General features: G+C 36.6%; 1 protein-coding gene across 2 annotated transcripts; it reads right to left on the bottom strand.

Annotated features, from left to right (window-relative positions):
• Positions 1–12137: 12137 nt before the first annotated feature.
• Positions 12138–20822, bottom strand: LOC149803216 (group XIIA secretory phospholipase A2-like). Of its 2 annotated transcripts, XR_016420158.1 has the most exons (5): positions 20571–20822; positions 16023–16090; positions 14772–14937; positions 12423–12682; positions 12138–12381 (listed from the first exon to the last, which is right to left on the bottom strand). XR_016420158.1 is itself a non-coding variant. In XM_089952843.1 (4 exons), exons 1-4 carry the CDS (start codon positions 20767–20769, stop codon positions 12537–12539), a joined length of 579 nt encoding a protein of 192 aa, XP_089808969.1. In that variant the 5' UTR covers positions 20770–20822; the 3' UTR covers positions 12138–12536. The 2 variants fall into 2 exon arrangements, 1 of the variants encoding a protein (XP_089808969.1); XM_089952843.1 differs by having other exon boundaries at positions 12138–12682.
• Positions 20823–21291: the final 469 nt, after the last annotated feature.

Here is a 21291-nt window from a genome sequence, read left to right as displayed (position 1 = left end):
TATTTTACAATAGTGTTCGCTTATAAAATAAATTATTTTTTTTTGTTAATTTTTTCCCATTGTTTTTCAAATAATATAACCCAATCGGTATTTTCAAAGGAATACAAAACGGTATTTTACATCAGAGTATAATCCTATTGTAAGACAGAGAAATTCAACGTCAATGACTTTGTCAATAGACAAAGTCAAGGGATATAACTCTGTCAGGTAAAGGTATAGCCTATATCTTATAAATAGTTTTTATTTAACTATAAATAATGATTTTTTTCTGAATCTGTCATGTTTCTTGCATCCTCTAGATTTTTCAGCGATAATAGTTAAGATAAATGAAAAATACAAACAGCGAATGAGACAAGCCAAATGCGAGAGCTTCTTTTGGATTTCCAAGTATTGGTTAGCCTATATAGCATAGGACCCGTGTTATTGTAGTGGTTCACTCCAATCTCGAATTTTAACAGAAAAAAGTACACCCTCGAACCATGTCACCACGCGATGGGTGCTCTTTTGTACTGCTAATGGTTGATTATGGAGGTTGGTGTGCAGAAATCCCTGTATATGTATTGTATCGTCCATACAGTTAAGTTATATAAGTCATTGTTATGCCGTCTTTACAATTAAGGTAGATAAGATTATACGTTGTGCCGTTCTTAGAACTAAGATTGTATGTACTGTAATATGCTAATATATGTCCTGTGCCGTTCTTAGAAATAAGATTATCTATACTGTAAATATATTTTATTATTACTATGTAATTTTTTCTGTTTTCAGTAGGATTTTCATTACTATGAGTCTCATTTACCCCAACAAATTATGCAATGTGATCGATCACAATTTTGAGTATCCTAGCAAATTCGGTGATCAGTGAAGAATAAGATTTTTATTTTTATTCTGATAATATTTATTCGGATTATAATATCTATTCAGATTATAATATTTATTTTGATAATAATATTTATTCAGATTATATTTATTCATATTCAGATTTATTTTTTATTCATTTTCAGATTCTTTTTAATTCATATTCAGATTTATTTTTATTCATATTCAGATTTTTTTATTCATATTCAGATTTATTTTTATTCAGATTGATATTTATTTTTATTCAGATTATAATATTTATTATGTAATGTTTTTGTTGTCAGCAGGATGTTCATAATTTTCAGTATTATTTACCCCATGAAATTAATAAATTTGACTGAATTTCATAATTTTGAGCAACATTTACCCCATCAAATTATAAAATCTTACTGCAATCTGCATGAGAATCAGTATCAAAAAATTATATTATAATATATTTACTTCCTATTTATGAAATTATTATTATGTAATTTTTTATCGTTTCTGTTTTTTTTTTATTTTGCGCATCATTTACAAATTAAATTGATGAAATTGTTCGATAATCTTATTACCTGAAAAAATTATGGGTAATATACCCGTCAATTTGATGAAATTCGATTTTTATTCTGAATCAGATTCAATGCCTTTATCATTTTTATATATTTTATTCTGCATTGACTTTGTCAGGGGAATAAGACAATATTTTAAACTGATCAAATTCAGTGCATGAATGTGCCTAATTCAGAATCTGATCTCTATCAGACATAGTCGTAATAATATGTTCTCGCTGCAGCGCATTTAACTGTTCCTGCGTTAACAAAATATTTTCATCGCCGTATTCATCACTAATTATATCAGCACTAATTTGTTCTGCCTTGGCTTTGTCAAGGGTGGATAGTGTCAATATTGTTCTGACGGCACTTTCAAGTATTTCTTTATTGTATACAAAAACTCTCGCGTGTTGAGCATTACATACTACCCCTTGATTAAATCAAGAAATAATTATTTGTAAATCGCCAACTTCGACTCAGAAATATTTTTATTTACTTTTCCTTAACTCTCTCACGAGTGTGAAAATCTACGAAAAGATCTGTGATCTTCCACACAGATTTAAATTCAAAACTTTGTAATTCAAATCAAGAAGGTGTCCGGTTTGGTCAGTATGTTTGAAGTGTATCCTTGATAATAGCAGATTATTACATCGCAGATAAACTGGATTAATGGGTTCTTGTACGATCAAATATCTAGCAGGTACTTGATGTGTAAATGTACATAAAATATATCCTTGTTGAGTTTGATTGGATTTTTCAAGATCTACTTGATAGCTGCCATCAATTGCAGCACATAAAAGAGTGCGATTGTTGGTCTGATATTAAGTGCAGAAATATCCCTGCCTCCACTGTACGTTATATTTGAGAATATTTGATGGCGGGGCTATTTGTTTCCATGATGCAACGACGTTAGGATCTTTTGACTGATCTTTTTTTAGCTCGTCAGCGTTAAATTCCGGTACTATGAATGTTGATAATTGCTCTTCTGTAATTACATATGCGTCCAGGAATGATTGTTTAATTGTTGAGACATTAACTACTTCATCATCATGCATAATTATATTTTCAATGATAAGTTTATTGAAAAACTGAAGATCAGATACAACCTGGCTTAAATGTTGTATCGTTGCTATGATCTGTTCGTTTCTATCGTCGCGGTAATTTTGTGTGACGCTTATAAAAACAAATTTTGCAGCTGATCGAACTCACATTTGTATTCTGACTTGATGTCGTCCGAAAATTCATTACTATGTTTTTTGAGGAATTCGCCTTTATTGATATATTTATTCTAATAAAATTTAAGTTCTATTACATGACGTTTTCCACCATCAGACGCAGTGAGAGTAGATCCCACAGGACTCAATGGACGTTTTTTTCTTCGATATTCTGGACGTTTTAAAAAATACTCGTTTGTCCGCGGTAAAACCGACACGCTGAGGCTCTGGTGGTCCTTGATAAACAGGTGGTATCTCCGGCCATCCTAATATTGTTCGGATTGACGATTGATATATGTCTGCATCATCATCTAGATAGTTTATTTCTATTGTGGCTGATAAGTTTGGTTCGTAAACAGTGATAGCTATTTTAGATTCGTTTTCCCGTGATAGATTTTATTCTGCGTTGAAATTCATCGTTGATTTGTTCGATTTCATAATTATCTGTGGGGAATACCAATAACTTGCCAAGCGGGGGTTCTATTTCGTTTATTTGTATGTGCAAATACCAGTGAATTGTTTGCTTGCAATCCACCGAATGATTTTTATCTAATATTTGGCCAACTATGAAATACTCGTAATTGTGCTAGTGCTATTTCCTTCGCTGGAATAGCAGTTGGAAAGTTGACGCTGAACTCAGGATTGAATAAGCTTGCTGATATCACTGTGGTTTTTAAGTAGTTGTATTAGCGAAGACCTGTTGTAGTAATTCTTGCGACGACGACATTATTGTTACATTCTGATTCTAAATCCCGATTTTCTAAATCAGACGTAGATTCTGATGCAGTCATTGCCTCGATGTAAACCTTAACCATTTCTGTAAACTCAGTATCTGCTGTTATACCATCGCTAAGACCTTATGATATCAACGAAGATAATTTGGAGCATACTAGCGTCGTTGTGTGCAACTGTATTGTATACTCATGCAATTTTGTGTTTGTACACGTAGATATTTGTTGCGATGATATTAAGAACAACAGCAATTGTTGTTGCAGCTGAAACACAACTTGTTACAACTGCTGGTGATGTCATTGTTATTCTTGATTCAGCTATAAAAGCGAACGCCAAATACACAATTATGTCAATGACAACTATACATCTGCGATATATTTTTACTTTTACTGTAAAACAACGATATTTTTCATTCTGGTTTGGCATTCACATATTTGATCGTATCTTTAATGTTAAACGTCGATTGGGGAGTTCATTATATAGTAGGTGGTAGTTTAGCAACTAATTCAAGACACCAATAGTACAACAAACCTAAGTTTTTTCTTCGGTTTCCGCCACAAATGTTTCCTCGTCTTTTTGCTCCAACATCACTAACATATATCCAGAGGCTCCAGTTAGTGGATAAAGCCGTGAAATTGAGGTAGATATCGTAAATATCGTTGTGCCTTGTACTGAGAACCTGTATATACCGGTGACCTCAGCGCGATGTTTGATGGATCTATTAAGTGGTGTCCATAACGGTGATCCTTTTTGATGTCAGAGAATTTAATATCGATGAATGTTGGTTTTCCAAAGAAATCATTAACAATTCCGTTTGTTTTCTTTGCGGAAATTTATAAACGATTGTACATTATTAGATTATTCAGATCTAAATGTGGTCAATCCATCATTGATTGTCATTAACGATGTCATCATCGAAATGTTGCTGTTGTCCACGTATCTCTTCGTTGCAGTTACATCATCTATTAATGGTTCTCTCAAATAATTATTTGATTATAATCAATGGTATTACTAGCCATATTGAGATTACCAGTGATTGTATCGCCGGTTTTAGCAACATATTTACTGATCTGTTGTTATTGCTGTCTACGTATTGTTTTGTTACCACATCATCGTCTGATTTTGGTTCTCTCACATTAATAATTGTATTTTTACTCATATTGCAAAAATGATACTAACAGCTGTCTTGCTTGACGCTCAGCATTAAGAGGTTAGTGCTAGGACAGGGTGGGGTGGCCTGGCTTCAGGATAATGTGACTGGGTGAGACGTCATAATACATGTCTGCGGAATGATGTCCCAGTGCTAGACATCACTATAAACTGTTACACTGGAGACATTATAGTGATATGACTGGCAATTGTTAAAGCTACGTTAAAAATCCAAACCACACACACACACACACACACACACACACACAAATACATCACGAACAACGTCAATAGTTTTCATTTATAATTGTTTTGCATTTGGTATTGCTTTTGGGGCTATCCTTCTAAATAAACCATGAACAACATCACCAAGTCCATCACCGCAGGTTATTGTTGTTTTAGGGTTTAACGCCATTTTCAGCACACGATAGGCTCTACATGGCAGCCAGTATTAATGGTGGAGGAAGAACCCGGGAAAACCCCTGAAAGAACCACCGACCCACGAGAAGCTACTGGCAAGCTTTCTTATATATCCACATTGGCAGAATCCGATACTCGAACCCACGCAGACATAGGTGAGATAGCTGTGATCCGTAACGGAGAGCGCTTTAGACCACTCGGGGCCCCATCACCGTAGGTAACTTTATACGTAGGTAATCGCGAATGTATCACCCTCACCATCATCGGTCAACGTTGAGCATTATGAATGATTATCTTATTTTAGTCATTGTATCTTATTGCATACCTTCAATCACTGTTGTAATCATCGGCGATTTCATCGATGAGGGACCGATAAACATTTATGTCCATGATACCGAATGTAAATAATCGTTGAAAAATATCAGATGCTTCATTAATAATTTCTGGGGAATTATTACCGACTCGTCTTCCGCCAATCAGAATTTATAATCGTTCAACATCGGCAAGGACATTATTGGCATATGGAGTAATAAGGCCACTTCCTCGAGTAACAATACCAGTTCGAGTTGTTCCATCTTCCTCGCTTGTTTTATATGCTGTTTTCTTCCATGCTCCTGAGATTTATTTCCTTTCTGCTTTTGCTTTTTCAAGTTGCTACTTCATTTTTTTTCTTCTCTTAGTCTCCTTCCTTGCTTTACTCGTTCAGTATGCTAGTATACTGTATTGTTGAAGAGGTCAAAACTATTAATATCTTGCTCCGATCTGATTTGCGGAGTATCAGTAGCGATGCGATATATATCCCTGACCTAATCGGCAGCTTTTAGAGTTTTAACATATTCGGGTTTTACATACTTATCTCTATCATGATATCCAAACGCGGCAATATTAAACACTTGGTTTGGGTCTTTGATAGCGGCAATACCTTCAGGCGTGAGTTTATCTGTAATGTTAATTCTGACTCTTGGCAGAGGCTGTGGTTGAACTTCAGGTTGTGGTTGAGGAGGTTGCTGGGGTGGTGTTTGAGCTGCTTGAAGACAGCCGACAATATCAACAGGTAAAATCTCAAGAGTTTTTTGAGCCGCCTCAGTTGATGTAACAATTTTTTTTTGTGTTGGTTCGACAATTGGTTTAAATAACTGTTCTGTACCTTCTGTAAATTCTTCCTGAGACTCCTGACGCGCTATTTTAAGAACAGTAATTCTGCAAAAGTGAAGACATTATCTTTAAAATGGGTTATCTACCTTGGCGCGTCGAATTCCGTATCTCGCGCATAATTAAAACCTAAAATTGGGTCAATAATGCAATCATACCTAATAATCTCATGTTCTGTATTCGTACACTGGTTAAACTAACCAGCAAGTATAAATGTATGTTCTGTGTAATTATGTATTCTCCTTTAATTGCAAATGGGTTCTCCTTCGAGTAAATGGATGAATATTCAATCATATATATATATATATATATATATATATATATATATATATATATATATATATATATATATATATATATATATATATATATATATATATATTAGAGTTAGACGTGTTATGTTCTGTCAGTGTTCCTTTCCTAAATAAAGATGATCGTATATTATATTTAGGCCTTCAATTATCAAACATATATTTGAGCTAATCTGATATACTGTAAGAACATTTTCAAAGAGCTTTACGATACAAACACAATTTTCACAGACAATATAATCTTCAAGGTTAATCCAATTTACGAGTTACACTGCAGGTTATTATGATTTTACTAACTTTCTAGATAGAATATTAACTAATTAAGTAATTAATGAATTGAACAAATGGAATGCATATTAATAACATCTTCAAGATGAAAAGAAGCGTTTATTGTATAAATTGCTAGCTGGGTTGTGAGATTCAGAATAAAATAAATTCAAATACTTTGAATATAAGCAAAGACGACGAAGGTGGTGACAAACTTATAGATTCATTCAATTACGTTGTGGATTCTTTCTTTAGTGAGTTTATTGGAACGGATACCTATTGTAAATTTAGATCCAATGCAAGTTTTCTATAACACAGCTTCCTTTCTATTTCTCTTATTTTGGTAAAGCAGCCAGACAATACAATTTCGTAATGAAAATAGACTCATACCAGTTGATGCAATCCTTCGAGTTTCACATCTTTTACTATAAACCATCGATACAGACATTCTGAGTTGTTTATTATCTGAATAAGTTTAGGAACGATAACTCTGCACGGAAATATATTGTAAACTTTAATTGTCAATTATCTTCAAGTGTTATCTCGCGTGCTTCAGGGTTCAGGTGGTATATGTGATATCACTGAATGTCTTGATTTATGGTTTTCTAGTAAGGAAAATACAAATCATTTACTATTTATCTCCTAATGTTAGACTTATAAGTACCAAAGTTGTAACGACTGAGATACTGGATGTCACCGTCCACATTTTGTGGCTTCAACATATATTTCATTTATTTATTTATGCTTTTTATACACTTTTATATTTTATTTATTCAGATGCAGAGCTGTGTGAAATTGTCTCAGCTCGGTAACATCGTTCTTAAGAGTGCTTTAAGATGTCATGGGAGAGAGAGAGAGAGAGAGAGAGTCCTTAATAAACACAAATGTTTATCGTGGTTGTTACTGACAAAAGAAAAACAGTAAACTGTACCAACTGTATCTATGAACAACGTCTGTAAAGAAAAACTAATGTTTGTTTTACCCCTTTAGCAGAAGATAAGCGTTGCTATCCGTTTGAGCAGGAAGTTAAAAATGACACTTCATCTGTCTGTATAAGTTCTATACAAACACTCTTCTTTCTGTAAGTACCATTGTCCAATCAAACTATCTCTCAACCGTATCTGTGTAAACTAAGAATGCCACTTATATTGTAAATTGTCTCCACCTTATTTCGTTGTTAGCACTGATCATAAGATCGAGGATTCATTAACTAACTATGAGTTTCTAAAACATGCACCCACGCACTTCACCGTTGTGACATACACATTCGACATTTCAGGCTCGTGTGATGTGTATGGACTGCCCCAGGGGTGAATATCAGTTTGACATGTGCATTCTCACGTCCAGCAGATACGAACACAGATATCGGATTGCAATCTCAAAACTTTCGTTGTGACCCACGAGCTTATTCCCTAGGGTATAGATGGTTCAAAATCAGTTGCATGTAGCTGGTAGTCTTGTTGTGACAAATAAGTGTATACAGGGTGATGGCTTGAGGATCCCTATACTTTTCTAAATATGACCCAGGGACGGAGGTAGCCTACTAAAATGCTTAAAATACCTTAAAAACTAACCTCCTTCACCCTGTGTGAAAGGGATAAAACCCGAGGACTATATCATTCACATCTATACTTATATATTCATGCCCAGCAAGAATATATATTGCTATGCATCATTATGCGATCATAATCTACTGTGCATTTACACTTGGTTCATTGATCACATATGCCTATTCTCAGACATGTGAGACATGAAATTCAAGAGTTATTGTTCGACGGTTCGATATCCGCCAGGCCATCCCGTGTCGGCTGCCTCTCAGAATTGAAGAGGCACATATTTCCCACCCATGAGGTAGCCTACTAAAATGTTTAAAATACCTTAAAAACTAACCTCCTTCACCAATAACAATGTATTTGTGATAACAAAAATAATTACCAATCTTTTTGGTTCAATCAACACCCATAGAGATCATTATTGTTATTGACCCAATTGCATACGTCAAGCTTAAAATGGTATAGAAGTTCAAGGACGAGAGAAGCATACTACCTAAGTATTAACTGACGATGGTCTTTATCACATTATCCTCGCGTTTGTTGGAAATTTCGGGGATAAATATAATACATTGCAAGTTGTTATAAAAAAAACAATATAAGCAATGCAACAGTGGTTCCATTAAAGATTCGAAGAAAGTTATAATGGAATGCACACAAAATTTGACACTCTGTACCCGAAAAGTCACACACATTTACAGATTCCATCTGTGGATTCAAGTTTGTAGAATAAGCCCAATGCATCTTCGCACCCTGTTGTACAATGCGACTGAGTCGAGGAAAGTTTGCCTTTGGCTGCATCCCGTGTTGTTGGAGAAGAGGATCCCAGCAGATGTGTAGAGGATAGGCCAATCGTTGCCTCTCTGATGCGAAACATCACTTTGCCCACAACTTCAGCTAGAAGGGTCGATTCTGTTCGGCCAGTTAGTCATGCCAAATTTTCAGGGTGAATGTTAAAGATATGCAGTTGAACTATTTTGCAGACAGTATAAAAGTGATTAACCAGCTTGATGCTCATCAAATCTTGTAATGGATTTAGCCTCGTAACGTGGTGGCGAAGATAAATTAAGTATAGTTTCTATCTGGCTTGGGTGCATCAATCTGTGTTACCCTGACATGAAAAACGCAATAAATGAGCGTAAGTATCTGTACCCCTCTTGGGTTCTGAGGCGAATTGGGCTAACAAGTGACGAAAGAATAATCTTAAATTATGGGTACACCAATCAGACCTTCAACCATTAATGTCAGACATGTTCTCAAAAGAACTTGGATTATTTCCACTAGCGGTTTGGATGAGGAAACTCGTCAGAATCAGGACATTGGCCCAGATTTCTCTCACTCAGTCCAACAATGAGAACCAAACCCTAACCAAGCCGACACCTTTTGTAATAACCAAAGTGATTCAGTGCTTAGCTGGAAAGTCAAGAAGTGTACCAAGAAAAGATTGGGCCTACTACATGTACAGTGTAGCTGAAAAACTCACTCTGATAACCTATTTCTCTCAAAGTAGTTTGTGGACACAGGCTTAAGTGATATCCACACAAATCTCTCAACTTGTCAAAATGTGTTGTCCTATCGAGAGAATTAGATGGATGCTGTGAGATTGAGATGCATTACAATCTCGGCTCTCTGAGCGTCTCAGAAATGAAAAACAAATTAACATTTGCCGTAACGTTGATTCCCACACAACACTTACACTCAACTGCACCACATTGCCTACATCGATCAAAGCCTAGTTTTTACATATCCTAATCAACCCTTTTATTCTTAAACACTTATGCGGCATTTCAACTGCCTAAAATATTTGCCACGGCTGCAAGAGGTAACTAATCTGTATCTGGTGCGTGCAGGAGGGTCACGAGAGATCATTCTGGTCAGAGAATATATCTTGGGAAAATTGCCAGAACATTTCTTATTATCATGGGGATGTCCTAAGTGGAAACATGAGAAGGAGTCCCAACGTGTCAAAGAGAAGAAATGTATAATAAAAGAAACGTTCCTGAAGCTACGAAATATGGTGAAGCTACAGCTCCACATAACACAGCTGGCAAATCCTACTCCAGTGCAGACAGACATTACATGCCCACAAAATCAAACTAAAAGCAGTCTTGATGAGACCAAAACATCTGCAAGCAGCTACCCAAACCTTAGCGATGTAGATAACTCCGACAATCAGTGTGACCATTTAGCAATTGGGGCATCAGATGCTACAAGAGAAAAACCACCAAAATCCAGCCCAAGAAAAGAGACCGCAAAATATTTTTTTAAAAACCGTTGCAAGTGGGGGCCTCAAAAAAGATGCTTTTAAAATAAATCTTGAACGTTATCACAGACAGCATGTTTCTATCAGTGTTTTACTGCACCTCATTATCACAGGCAGTATGTTTCTGTCAGTGTTTTACTGCACCGCATTATTACAGACCGTATGTTTCTATTAGTGTTTTACTGTATCTCATTATCACAGGCCGTATGTTTCTATCAGTGTTTTACTTCACCTCATTATCACAGGCAGCATGTTTCTGTCAGTGTTTTACTGCACCTCATTATCACAGGCAGTATGTTTCTGTCAGCGTTTTACTGCACCTCATTATCACAGGCAGTATGTTTATATCAGTGTTTTACTGCACCTCATTAGGTCTATAACACCTTTCGTTATTTTGGGCATTGATGGAAAACATTACGTTCTATCAACATGTAATGCTCATCGATATATTTTATTGATTTTCCTCCATTACGTCTCAGTTCTGATCTGGAATAAGGTGACATTTATTGCCGATTGTGCTCAATTATTTTAGATGCATATGCTTGTTAATTTGCTTCAACACTTTGTTATTAAATAAATGTATAGCACATTCAGGTGACCATTTTCGTACGTTAAATTAGAATGAAACCTGTACACCGATTTCAGTAAGTCTGCTACCTTTTTTTCTGTTACATGCGAGTGAGAAAACCCTCAACAAGCTTTTGCCAGCCATGTGCCCAGTTTTATAGATTCTGCCAAAATCTCATGTCATTACCGTACTCTGTAATTTTAACAGATATTATTATCAAATCTTAAAAATAGTTATAAGAAAAATGTAAATTGGTTTAACTGTAAAATAGCTCTTTCCGCTTTTATATATTTCATTATTTAAATATTGGTACAATGTTGTAGGTAAATTGAGCGTTCAAGCAAGCTGCATGACAAGAATAAGGTACACACGCTCTCATTACTTTGTTAATAAAATCCGTTATTTGTCACCAATTTCACACACATCAGCTGAATTACACATCACTAATGAAAACACTATAGTAATCGTACACCCTCCCATTTGTTTTCACCCCCTACTGATTTTAAAAACAAAAGGCATCAAGGATATAAAAACTGAAGAAGACTTCAAGACTTATTCATTTCATTCATTGATTATAAATTCTAACCGGATTGTCGCTCGGGAGTCCAAAACAAGGTCAACTTGTTGGCGTTTCGAATCAGACGGAGCTTATTTAGTAACAAGGTCGCCATATCTGCATGGGCAAGTCTGTGTTTTCATGCAGCAGATGTGATGTGGTTCACAGTCTTTGAAAATCTCAATAATTATGTACATTTGGGAGTTCTACCTCTTTGAACACATGTATACAGCAGTTCCTCCTTTTCATTTGTTCAGTTTGTTTTATAAATATTAAAACCAGACATTGCAAATATTGGACGCAGACAACGCTGTTTTTATTAGACTGGACTGTTCTAGAAACCAGAAAAGAACAGTGAGCAGTCTTGTCTGCTTGTTTACATCGAGAACTTCAGTTTGATTTGAAACGTCAATATGTCGACAGTGATAGGGACCCCTCGGAAACAAAGACATCCTATTACCCCAGCAGGTTAAAAAGTGCGAAAGTATGCAATCTTGCCGTCTTAGCTATCATTATTGCATACACAATCTCACTTGTACTATATTAACGAACAAGGAAAGCAGATGATATATTATATTAAGCTTTATTGTTATTTTTATGCTAAAAGTGCTTTTGTGCAATTCATTTTGATGGTCAGTGGTCATCACTGCTAACTAGATACAGGAAGAAAAAGATCGACAAAAATAAATTTCCCTCTCTTCTATCACATTGGTACATTGCTAGCTGCAATCGTTACCCGCTATGGTGCAGATCATATAAAAAAGTATAAAAAAATAAAACAAAAACAACACCAATGCTCTCGTGCGAAAGAGTGCAAAAGAAAAACAGGTTTCGTAGCACACACATGGCTGACAGTAAGAAATGGGCCAACAAATGATTGAAAATATTCATTAAGTTTGCTACTAACGTAATGTAATTTTTTTGGCCTGATGATTCCAATTTTTGCCTTTGAATATCATACAAATTTCAAAGTTCCGTCTTTTTCCTTGATTTGTTCTTTTCCTGGCCGCTAGAACTCTTGCATTCACATGCTGTCTTCTGAGAATCAAGGTATGCTTGGCAGCCCAATGCTTGGGTCCCAGAGGACATTAACATGGCTGTAGCTCGACATCCTAATAAAGAAAATAAAATGAAAACTTAGAATTATATGATTTGATACTTACGTGCACTAATGATGGCGAGGTTTCTCCTACAGTTGTTTCTTAAGACATGCGTTACCAGCTAATGTTGTAATAACTACATTCTTTCCTCATACAAAAGGTATACATCTGAAATATTATTCCAGTGATCAAGTGTATGCACACAATCCCGGATATACTACTTGCTTGTGATCTAATTAAGAAGAACTGCGTTCTATATTGCCTAAATGTCCTATCACAACAAACGTAAACTAGCTAGTCGTCGGAGTCGCGGTAATATCAGGTCACAAATACAAGCTATCAAAATCTGTTTAGTTATTTCAGGTAGGATATTTACGACGAAATCATGCCTAATATGCAGAATATCACAGGAAACTGATGATTAAAATATGTACAAAAAAGGTGTGTGTCAAAGAAAAAGTCCCCATGCGTCACTGTAACCATAGTATACAGCACATGTGAACTATCGCTTATAATGCGTATCGTGACGCGAGAAAACTCTGAATGATGTTGTTGTTGTTGTCGTGCGGTTTAACACCATTTTTCAGGACAAGATAGGCTATACATGGCGGCAAGTATTAATGGTGGAGGAAGAACCCGGGAAAATCCCAGAAAGAACCACCGAGACAGGAGAAGCTTCTGGCAAGCCTTCTCACATACCCACATTGGCCGAATCCGAGACTCGAACACACGCAGAAGGAAGTGAGATGGCAGTGATCCGTAACTGAAAGCGCTTTAGACCACTCGGCCACTCGGGGCCCCAAACACTGAATGATACCTTAAAGATGCAAGTAGATACCTTAAAGATGGAAACTCGGGACGATAACTCTTCGCAAGCCAAGCTTCCGATGTGATAACACTATCTACACCTTGGCGTATCGAGCAGATATTTATGTGCTTCGGGTCTGTGATTTCATTGGATGCGGCGGCAAACCATAGCATCCAATAACAATTAAGTTGTTCAAATTTGAACACTGTTTCTACATGATCGAGACAAGGGGAGTACACAACTTGATTGGACTGATACATACGAAATTTTTCAGTGCCGATCTGTGCTTGCACAAATACCTTTCACTCAAATATACCTGTAATTACTTCCCTCCAGTATACACTCATACTTTCGAAGTTAAACTTCCGAAGTATCCTTGTTAGGTCACTTGCCGGCACCATTTTCGGCCCATGTGCAATGCACCACGCTACTGGTTAGTATATATATATATATATATATATATATATATATATATATATATATATATATATATATATATATATATATATATTCTAAGGGAGGCAACTCACGAAATCAAATAGATGTCACTAGAACAAAGCACCAATATATCTGTTCCATCCGCCAAGTTGTAGATAGCATTATTAGATCAGAACCTTGGTTAGTGAAGATGGGGATGATACCATAGAGATGAAATGACTTGCAAGGGATATGCACTAAGAAATCTGGGCCGCGGACAGGATGTGTGAGGCCTATGAAAAATTCTTCCGTAGGCCAGTGTGAATTACAAAAGAAATTTTTTCTCATTGGGGGTAGGCCCCCTGACCGTTGTGGTTCCCCGGAATTTTGTCCCACTTGTCTTGCCCTGCCCAAGGCAATGCTGTCACGCAGATTTAGATCACCGACGACTATAAACCTAGACACAGCAGACGTCTCATATAGTTTTAAGTTTTACTTTCTAAATATGGCTAATTATATGAGGAAAATATTGAAAATAAGGATGGGATGCTTGATGCCTGATATTTTCTTAGGTTATCTTTCAAAGAGCGATCACTGCATATTTTCAGTTCAACAAATCTTTATCCATTTCACTGGCCAAAAAAAAAGTTTAAAAAGATTTATAATTGTTGTATTTTGAGTAATAGTATTATGTAGTCCCATTGGCGGCATAAAGTACTGACGGTAAGGGTAACAATTGCCTACATCGTACATCACATTATTAAGACGGCTAAACAAACTCACTACAAATGCATTTCTGACAAAAGTAGGTTTTAAATGATGCTGCGATCCCATCAAGTTTCTGACTCTCACATGTAATAAACCAGGTGTTATTACCTCTTGATTCGTCGTCGTTTAGATCGGGTTCCAGTTTCTTACACATTTTCTCTAGGCACTTCTTGAACTTCTTGTCACAGTCTAACTTATCCTTGTTGCATGTGTCGTAACATTCGTCGTGAGCGTCACAGCATTTCGTCATGACCGGGAGTGTCGATGTATCCAGCTGAGTAAAGAAATCATAGGATCGTCATGAGAAACGTGCTGAGAAAATCATTTAAGACTAGTTAGTAATATCTTCCGGCTACAACTGACGAAAACTGGAAGTTAGTTTATACATTATTTTCTTCGAGTGGGAAAGTAAAAAGAAAATATGTTATTCTTAACGTTCAGATCTCCTCTGCTTAGGAGATCGGAGAGAGAAATGTGCTTCTTTGGGTTTAGTACTAATTGATTTGAACTTAAAATACCTGATTATTCCATGTGTGATCTGATTGGAAAACGGAAAATAACAGCCGGAGTGGATGGGAGGGTAGGAGGAGGACCTGGTCCCCCATCGCCAAAACATCCCTTAAAATAAGTGCAAAACAACCGGAGTATTTTCTAGCTCATGTATATTTTAAAAATAATTAGATGGTTAAAGACATGTCATGGAAAGGCAGGATCTTCCGGGGGCTTTGCCGCCTAAGCCGCCCAAAAGGGTTCCATCCACAACATACCTGTTTACACACACCTCACCTACCTCAACTCCGGAATCCTCCCCCCCCCCCCAAAAAAAAAAAAAAAAAAAAAAATCCCCACAATTTCTGGATTTGTCCCCACTTAGAAACAGAATAGATTTAATATTGGAGATATTGCAAACTTCTGTGTTCCAAAATTAGTAAAACCTCACAAACTAATATTTGAACGTTGGAAATTCAAAACTACTTTTTCAGCACATGATTTGCGAACAGTATATCTGATGGAGGGAGAAACAGGGAAAAGCCTCAAGAAGAACCATCGACCCACGAGAAGCTACTGGCAAGCTTTCTCACATATACAAGTTTTTCGAGCCCATGACTCGAACCCATGAGGACAGATGGGTTATACCAGTGATCTCTGAATGCGTAAAGGTTATACCGAGCTTACAACTTCAAGTTGATCAGAAACTAAGGGCTCACGTGCAATTTATAGACAAAGAATGCAAAATAATGAAAGATATATTTTATTAAAATCATCATTCTCCTTGTAAAATGTAGTGAATATGTTTATCACACATTTTCAAGCGTCTGTGGTAGTATTTCTTTAGAAGTTCTTAAATTATATCTTTACCTCCAACCCAAAAGATCCACAACCATTTGATGATGGTTTGTGACCAGGCCTCGGCTTTGGTTTTCCACCTGGAAGAAAAAGACAAATTGGCAAGCAATATTTTTTATCAACTCTCTCTCTCTCTCTCTCTCTCTCTCACACACACACACACACACACACACGCGCATAAGCAAACACTCGCATACTGAAAAATGCGTGGACTCCGATGAACACTCATATGAATCATATGTACACTCGTGTTTATAAATATCACATGCACACTCATATTTGTACAGATCACATGCACACTCGTGTTTGTACAGATCACATGAACAACCATGTTTGCACAACTCACAAATACACTCATGTTTGTACAGATGATACGCACATTCATGTTTAAACATATAATATTCACATTAATATTATATTCACATTCATGTTTGTACATTTCATATTCACGCTCATGTTTGTACATATATTCACATTCATTTTGTATAGATAATACTCACACTCATGTTTGTACAGATCACACTCATGTGTTGAAATATCGCATTCCCGCTTACTTTTGTACCGATCACTTGTAAACTCATCACATGCACACTAATAGTTGTACTGAACACATGCACACTTATCTTTACACTGATCACATATACACTCTTATCTGTACTGATCACAAGGACCGCATCGGTGGCTAAGTTGTTAGTGCGTCCACTTCGGATACGGGAGGTCGCGGGTTCAAACCCCGGCAGAGTAATACCAAAGACTTATAAAAATATTACTAACATCTGCCTCACTTGGTGCTCATCATTAAGATGTTAGTGTTAGGACTGGTCGGCCCGGTGTCAACATAATGTGACTGGGTGGGAGAAGATGCTATATGAATACAGTATGATGCCCCAGTGCTAGACACTAAAAGCTGCCACACTGCAGACATAGTAGCGATATGACATAAATCTTTTTTTAAACTATGTTAAAAATCAAAATCACACACACACACACACTTGTAGATTCATATCTGTACTGATCACATGCACATTCATATATAAAATAATGCGTACATTTGGCAAGAATGTGTTTTTCAATGGTCTTACAATATCAAGAACAAACATATTATTCATTCAACGATATATGTAATGTATGTACATATATCTGAATTTGATTTAAATGCATATCAGCACATTATAGGCTCTATAATATCGAGTATAAGTTAGGTAGCGAAAATGGAAATGTCAAACACCTTGCCTATATTCTCAAAAATTACGCCAACGAGCGTACAAAGTGTACAAAGCGTACAAAACGAAGATAAAGATTTAATGTGAGACAAACTCCTTACAATAGGTTGTCGAATTTCCTATATCAACCACACTCTTTAAAAAACTCAGAGTTCTTCTTAACAGAAACAGGACAACGGAACGGTATGTATCCCACTTCATACAAGTTACATACGTTAGTCCCCTATCACGACTTACAGTAGGATGCATCAAGCCTATTCAATATCCTCGTGCCCGCAGAGGGTCTGCAACAATAACAACAAGTAGTAGTAGTAGTAGTAGTAGTAGTAGTAGAAGAAGACATAAAAAAACACGCTTCCATATCTAATTTAGCGGATTTTGTATTATTTGTAACTTATAACTTCAGGCATGGATTGGCAAATTTCTTGTACGTTCATTTGTTTCTTTTGACGACTCTTCAGTGGAATTTCCGGTGCATTACTTTTCTGATGTTGTTTGTTTCTTGTTTCACTATTGTTTTTGTTTTTTTTACACCATCTTGCAACATACCGTAAAAATCACCGAACCAATCGCATGTACTTTCAAAGAAGATACAATGGTATCTTATATATAAACACATATATGTCGGTGCCCCGGCTGTCCAGCAAGAGGTCGCGAGTTAGAAACTCGCGGCAGCATCCTAAATTTTGTTATTACATATTTGTATTTTTTTATGTTTAAACGTTCTTTTAAACAGTTCATCCCGACTTTTTTTTTTCTTCTTCAAAATGTATCACTCCCGTCATAAGACGAACAATAGCAAATTCTGCTAAGAGTATCCGTCGGCCCTAATGCACGGCCGTACGTGTGTAATGTCTCTGCCCCATCCTCCCACACCATTAAAGCTAGACACATGACAGACACATTGGCCAGCGATAGCTATATGGGTGTAGAGTGTACCAGTGATATTGGAATTTTAATCATGACCCTGAGGGTCATTTACACAAATTTAAATTATGTTGTTGTTATTTTATCACGAACCAAAATATGACTTCACGTAAATTTCAAATTTTGTATTAATATTGTTGGCTTTCTTCATCGGCACATTAAGCGCTTTTTTTTGGGCTATCCCATGCCAGCTATTCCCAAAGACTTATCGAGACTTGTCTATTCCATGCCACGCAAATGGGAGCAAAGTGCCCTTCCCAATGAGACCGCTCCGGTGGTCTTGCGGTTAGAGCGTCCGCATCGGATGCGGGAGGTCGTGGGTTCAATCCCCGGCTGAGGCATGTGATTGGGTGGGACATCATGCTACATGTCTGCGGCATGATGCCCCAGTGCTAGACATCACTATAAACTGCCACAATGCAGACATCGTAGCGATATGACTGAAAAATTGTTAAAGCTACGTTAAAAATCCGAGTCACAGACACCCTTCCCAATGACACAGCGAGGCTTGGGCTATCCCATGGCAAGGAAATGGGAATAAAGTGTCCTTCCGAAGACGTACCGAGGCAACCGAACCAGACAGATCTGGACGGATACAGAACCATGTCTCTGTGTCAAAGAATATGCCATCTTCGCTACCCAAGGTTCCGATATGATAACTCGGTCTACAAGGTTAACGTATGGGAACCTTGGCTAGCGAAGATGAAGAATTGGCATATTTGACCAGTGACCCAAGTGTCAACACGTCAGTCTATGACCCCTATGCGATGCTCAGTGACCTATTCCTATCCTCAAAAACTCGCCCCAAGGTCAAAGGATAGAAAATATCGAGATCTCTGCCATATAACTGTAACTCGGTAGAAAAGGATAAATGTATACATGTAAATGACATTTATCTCAGGTTTCATCTCTACTACCTGGGAATGAAGCTCGGGGGTCATTGCTTGAAAACTGTTGAAATTCTGACCGTATAACCAAATATACACATGAATTCTACTTGCAACTGAACTGACCTCATGTTGTATCCATAACCCCAGAGACTTAACAACTAGATCTAAATTTAGAAATCACGCACTTTCATTACGTAGTTCTTACTGGTCATGAAAATACAACTTAATACATGCAACTGAAATTTATCCTGAGGTCCATCCCTACTCCCCAGGGTCATAACGAAGAAACTATTGAGATCCCACTCCATAGCCATGTATTCACTAGCTGATCATCAAAAGACAAATGCGTATACCCAGGGGTGTAGTGTAGTGGGAACGGCGGAAACTTTTTTTTTTGCGCATTCCCTTACTTTTTTCTCTAGGCATTGTGTCCCACCATCTGAGTAACATACGTTTATTCTCTTCTTTATTGCGTTCTCTCACTTCCTTATGTATTACTACACCACTGCATATACCCAACTGACATTTGCCCCTGGGACTGTCTCTACCTGTTGGAGCTTCCTTACTTACCTACAAGACTAAAACTTTGGAGTCATGTCAAAAAAGGGGAAGCGCCTGGATACATGTTTGTAAACACATCATTTCTAGTTATAATTAATTAACCCTTCTTCTGGTGATAACTGCTGACATAGAAAAAAATTGGTGGAGGCAATTTATAATATAACGGCATTCTCGGTTCTCAGATATATGGAGATAATTTGATATGACGATGGTACTTAAACCATAGCGTGTGTTCCTTTAATACTGATAAAATGTCAGTTTTATCTCCTACTCAAACGGTCATCAGTACTATCATCTACACAAGGGGACAAATATTTAATCCATGAGTTTCTTTCCAGGTTTTGGAAGATAATAGTTTTCTCTTTTTATTTTGCCTGTTCCGAAACAAAATATATTTGTATTTACTGAATATGCAGTCTCACTCGCTTTCTCTCATAACAAATTTGAGCTAACTTAGAATTGCCATTTTTAACTTTAAACTGTTTCACATCATTATGGATATCAAAATAAAAATAAAGAAATATTTTGTCTAATACAATACGTGTCAAACTTGACATGTTAATTTGCCAAAATTGCAATAGTTACAACTTTGTCACTTTTTATTTGTAAAAAGGCAAACTAAATAAAACTGATTTCCCACCTCACCCCGCTTACTAAAAATACGAATCCACACACTTATACACACCATCTAAATTATAGATCACGCGAGGTAGAATTTCAATATCAATGACAATACAATTTTACAATATTTACATTTTTCCAATGTGACTACAGTATGGAGTAATCATTCCAAAAGTTTTCATTCCCAAACAAACAAACAAAAGCCCTCTTTTCTCTTTCCATTTTTCATGGACCAAATCTAAAACAGCAAAGTTACTTTGGAAAAATATAAATGATATTTATATTAATAAATTGTATGTCTTAAGTGGATCAAGATAATAAATAAATATGATACAAACCATCATTGCATCTAAATATACATGATGTATCCGATCCAAATAAATTAGCCAGTGAATCCACAACGTCATCCAGTGAATTGCTGAGTTCATCGATATCATTGTCGCTATTCTTTAGATCAAAGGTGTTTGATTTTTTACCCACTGCATTCTCAACAGTCACAACCAAACCAGCAAACCACAACAACAAATCTACATTCATTCTGAATGCTACCTTCCCCCTGCCAGGCCTCTCAATCAATATGATGCAATCTGTGTATTGTGGAAGTTTGTCAAAGCCTATAGAGCGCATTTTCAAGCTTCTCCTTTACAACGCAGGCAATAAGGGAAAGGAGTACGTAAAGAAACACGATTGGCCTGCCTCGAGCTTGTTCGTACATGTAAACTAAACTCACGCCACGATCGGCTGGACGACAATAGAATGAATATGCATGCCTACACCAACGACTAAGCAAGGATCGAAACCATAGTCTTTAATGCCCATACTCAAGGAAATCGCCTATATCTTTCATTTATAGTTCGTTCCGTACAGCATCGCGATTCTTGATATCCGCGTCTGTTTTTCATTGAATATTTCATATCATTATCAGCATCTCGAAATATAGCAGAAATTATCAATTCACGAATGATATGAACATAAGACGTAATGACCACAGTGCTCGACGCGAGCTTGATGTTGAAAAAAAAAACAAAAACAATAATCTGAAGGAAAAAAAATCATACA

This window comes from Sinohyriopsis cumingii, chromosome 3, assembly GCF_028554795.1.
Source record: "Sinohyriopsis cumingii isolate HCF-2022 chromosome 3, ASM2855479v2, whole genome shotgun sequence".
NCBI lineage: Eukaryota > Metazoa > Mollusca > Bivalvia > Unionida > Unionidae > Sinohyriopsis > Sinohyriopsis cumingii.
This window is presented reverse-complemented; position numbering and strand designations above follow the sequence as displayed.